The following is a 4,458-nucleotide window of genomic DNA, read 5'->3' on the forward strand; positions in this document are numbered from 1 at the left end:
ATTTTTCCGCCGTTATTTAAAACACGAATCAAACGTTTACCTAAACAACTGAGTAATGTAACACCTTAATAAGTATCAACATTATTTATACTGCCCTTTTTATGCAAAGGAATAATATAACCTTGAGACAATTTTTCTGGAAAATATCCTAATTCAAAAATTTTATTGAATAAAATAGATAACACAAGAGCAAGTGTTTCTTTGCCAGCAATAAAAAAATCATTAAAAATAAGATCCGGACCACCCGATCTGTTATTTTTAAGTTGTTTTATTCGTAAATAAACTTCATCTATTGAAATGATGGCATTTAATTCTTAGAACATAATTTTAAACTCATTATCACAATATCTTTCATTAAAATATAGAATATCTTCGTCAGGATTAAAAAATGCATCATTTGGATTATTAACAGCTTTAAAATAATTCTCTAAAGACGATAATTGTATATTTGATCTTTTTTTAACTGCAGACTCTTTCAACAAAGACGTGCATTTTTAAATATGTTATCTACAAGCTTCTACATGTTTTCTGCTTGTCATAATTGTATCTGTTCCTTCTCAAATTTATATTCATTTCTAGCACTTACCATATTTTCACTTATCTCATCCGAATGAAATAGTCTATATTCATTTAGAGTATGTAAAAATTATTTCTCTTTTCATAACACTCTCCATTAAAGCATGAACTATCATTCTCACAATTATAAATAATCTCGTCAAACTGTTGTTTTAATTTCTTTTTTAGAGTAGGTAACATATAAACGCATAATTATGTTGACTGTAAGTATGGGTAAGCTAGGAAATCTATTACAGATTTCTCTTGCAGAGCTGTATTACAGATATATTAATAACTTCCCGATTTTTCATATTTTATTTCTAAAAGTTCTAAAAGATAAAAGTTTTTAAATTGAAGTCAGTGTGAACATTTCAATCCGCCGATACCCTATTTATCTGCATTTTTCTACGAAATATTGTCTGAAAACATATACAGATTTGCATTTATTTCGGATTTAAAATGTTGTCTGTCAAATGCATGAATCAAGGTCTGGTCTTGTCTAAAGCATTTTTATGTCATTTCATGTAATTTGAATATAACTATATATAACTTGTCAAAACACGCAAACATTTCTTTCACTAAGACATTTTAACATTTTCCAAGTTTAAGTTAAATGTGACCACTCATTCATTTTTTAAGATAAATATGTGTTTTTGAAGTTTATTTTAATTACTTTACATACATGTACCTCTTTAAAAGTTGCATTATTCACAATAAAATATGTTTTTTTTTATATTTTCATTGCTAATCAGCAGTTCTCTGTAATTTATAACATAAAGTCTCTCTTGCACTTAAATGTTGATTCTTATAGTTTATTATTATGTAACAATGCCTGGGTATGATTTATAAAATCGTATCAGTGTCAAGTCGTTTATTGGCTGGTCAGTGTTTATTTAACCGATTAGGTGCTTGTATATCACCACAGATATTATACTCCATGATATCACCTTTTTAAAACATGTAACAACTGTAATCTTTAGTGTGAACTCAACTGCAGTTGCATTAATTACTACCGTCATGAATAGGCTCAATTGTAGACACTGCAGAATTGCTATTGGACATTCTTTCACGACTTTTATACCAATGTCTTATTATAATACACATACCCAAACTACCCAAAATGATTACTGAAATTGCAGACACAAGTGTTGATGGCATATATCCTTCCGATACATTGGAATCAGATGAAGGTGTAGAATTGTGCAGCCGAATTTCAAAGTCACTTAAACGTGTTTGATATAGTTCGGTATTGCTTGTGGCATAATCGTATTTACATTCCGTAGAATTAAGCAGCTGACTTCCAGAGCTACTTAAACGTGTTCGACATGGTTCGGTATAGCTTGTATCATTATCGTATTTATATTCCATGGAATAAAGCAGCTGACTTCCAGAGCCACTTAAACGTGTTCGACATGGTACGATATTAAAGATTTTACATTCCGATAGTTGGGATGTAAGTGTAATGTTTGAATAATCAGTATTGGGTGTATTATTTTGAATGCATTGCTGGATTTCGGACCTTATTTGTGTTTCTCTCACAAAAGTTGAAACATATAAATCAGAAAAATCATGAAAGCCGGTTTTGGTTCGATTGTAAATCATATAATGAAAGTCGTTCTCATCAGATTTTCCTTTGTCAGAACATTCAAATCTTTCTTGATGTACAAATTTGTTTATCATATGATTACTTTTTGGTTTCAAATCGCCAACTAATGCTACTTGGACCCTTTTGTTTTCATAAGCGTTCCAGCCTGAAATATCAGCCTGAAAAGTACAAAATAGTTTAAATAAATTTAATGACAATTTAACGCACATTGCACTTCCGAAATTAATATTTTCTTATTCTTTAGAAATGTCAAAAATGTGTTTAGTAATGTTTAATAAATGAATTTAGAGCACGTTAGGTGTTTAAAAACTAACGGACCGCTGAATATGCAGTAATGTGTCGTAAAGGTAGGAAAATGTAGTATTTGACTCCCATTCCCATACAAAATACTGAATCAAAATAATTATACCAATTTCCAACAGATCATAAGAATTAAAAGCCAGTTCATTTATATGGCAAATAAGTTTTTTTATAAAGAAAGTTTAACAAGACACCAAACTATAAAATGTTTCGAGATATAAAAATAATGGCTTTTTATGTATAATGGGCCTTTAAATGACCATGACATTGGCGTTCTTAAAATTGCTTTTTCCTGGATGAAGCTTGTCCGTCATTCTGTCATACCTTCCTGTTAGTCGTTGAAACTGTACCGTACGTCGGCAGTTTCTGTATATAAGTACTTAATATTGTCTTATTAATCAAACAAAGTGAAGTACTCGCGCGTGTGTATATATATAAATAGTTTATATAAAATTATTAAGGGTCTGTTCATGTTTTCAATTTAGACTGTTATAATCTAGAAAAGTTATGCATTACGAACCTGTCTACTAAAGGGGATCCCATATTTTATTTTTGTACAGGAATGTTGGCAGTTGTTGGTCAAAAGATGGTAATTAGCTTCAGCTTTCATTTCCGCCTTTATTCGGAGAATAATTTCCTTTTTGGAAGTACTGAAAGAAGGTTTTACTGCACTAAATACTAACTAATACAGACAGACATGTCAACTGTGTTAATGCATAATCTTAACTAAGATTTAATTTATCTATGTGCAGTTTAAAATTATGAAACATAGGTGTGACTTGCTAATCAGTTCAATTAATGGACGGATTTGTAAAATCAGATTTTGCGTTACACGACTTTTAGAATAAAAGAAATAAATAAGTTATAAATGTACCACACTTACGGGATAATATCGTCAAACATGTTATTTCTATATACTGGTGAGTCACCTGCAACGTCCTGCATACGATCAATTCGAACGCCTATGTCATTGTTCGATTTCGCCTTAAGTTTTGGAACGGTTAACAATTTTTCTTCACGGATAAAGGCCTTCTCTTCCAAGAAATTGGACCCGGGACCCGCAAACAAGATGTCCCTGACTCTGGGGAAGCTATTCCGCCGATTATACACATTTCCGGTGAAGTTATCTGACCGCATACACATATTTCCGGTGAAGATATCCGGCTGCTTAAACTCAAGTTTGAACCGAGGAATTTTCCCTCGCGTTATTGAAATTCTTCCTTGAATTTCTAATGGGTACAGAGAGCAATGTGAAACTGGACTCGAAGCTTATACCATCACGGTCCCATGCTTTGCGCTTAATGTCCCAGTGTGAGAACAATGTGCAGCCTGACCGGGACTCGAACTCGGGACCCTCGGAATACCGTACCGTGGCTCTACCGACTGAGCTTTCCGGCCGCTTATACACTGTCTCCCTTTTATAGTGAACAGGTCTGAACTGTGACACCCTCAGTAGACATTTCTAACGATTCTGTCAAAATATTATAGAAAAATATTCAAGGTATTTTTTAACTTTTGTACAGCGATTTTTTTAAAACAATCCATTTATAAGAAATATACAGATATGAACATTTTATTAGCTAAATAAGGTGTCTAATAAACAACATTTTTCCTTAAATCCATTCATTGCGTGGATTGAGTTCTTTATCCAACAAAGAAGCGTAAGACTACATTTTTTTATGGAATAGATTAAGAAAATATGTATACTTTCCTCAATTACATTTTCATTTACACTTCCATCATAATATTATTTGAAAGCTGTAAAATGAACCTTTTATCGGTAAACCAGTTTTTTTTATAAAGGCTGTAGAGTAAATTTTTAAAAAATGAGACATAACATATATCAAGTTTTACTTTATTTATAGTATTGATATCATTCTGTTCAAAATTAGAAACACTTCACTCAGTTTAAACGCTTTTTGTTCTAAATAACTCCCCAATGGAGTGAAAATTACCATGCTGCTAAATAAATATCAAATAACAAGCAAACTTTGCTT

The 4,458-nt window shown here is 31.6% G+C and overlaps 1 protein-coding gene across 1 annotated transcript; it reads right to left on the reverse strand.

Annotated features, from left to right (window-relative positions):
• Nucleotides 1-482: 482 nt before the first annotated feature.
• LOC132759630 (uncharacterized) lies at nt 483-3,958 on the reverse strand. The gene is made up of 3 exons (XM_060751438.1): nt 3,345-3,958; nt 2,982-3,111; nt 483-2,319 (listed from the first exon to the last, which is right to left on the reverse strand). The coding sequence occupies exons 1-3, from the start codon at nt 3,602-3,604 to the stop codon at nt 1,558-1,560; spliced, it is 1,152 nt and encodes a 383-aa protein (XP_060607421.1). The 5' UTR covers nt 3,605-3,958; the 3' UTR covers nt 483-1,557.
• Nucleotides 3,959-4,458: the final 500 nt, after the last annotated feature.

Source organism: Ruditapes philippinarum, unplaced genomic scaffold, assembly GCF_026571515.1.
Source record: "Ruditapes philippinarum isolate M1 unplaced genomic scaffold, ASM2657151v2 ctg12024_1_1_1_1, whole genome shotgun sequence".
In the NCBI taxonomy this organism is placed as follows: Eukaryota; Metazoa; Mollusca; class Bivalvia; order Venerida; family Veneridae; genus Ruditapes; species Ruditapes philippinarum.

Bases quoted from the DNA above. Each gene is read 5' to 3' on its own strand.
- LOC132759630 (XM_060751438.1), bottom strand. From the start codon at position 3,604: ATGTGTATGCGGTCAGATAACTTCACCGGAAATGTGTATAATCGGCGG. The intron at 3,112-3,344 runs GTAAGTGTGGTA...ACCTTCTTTCAG, and splicing joins ATGTTTGACGATATTATCCC to TACTTCCAAAAAGGAAATTA. The intron at 2,320-2,981 runs GTTCGTAATGCA...TGTACTTTTCAG, and splicing joins GGATCCCCTTTAGTAGACAG to GCTGATATTTCAGGCTGGAA.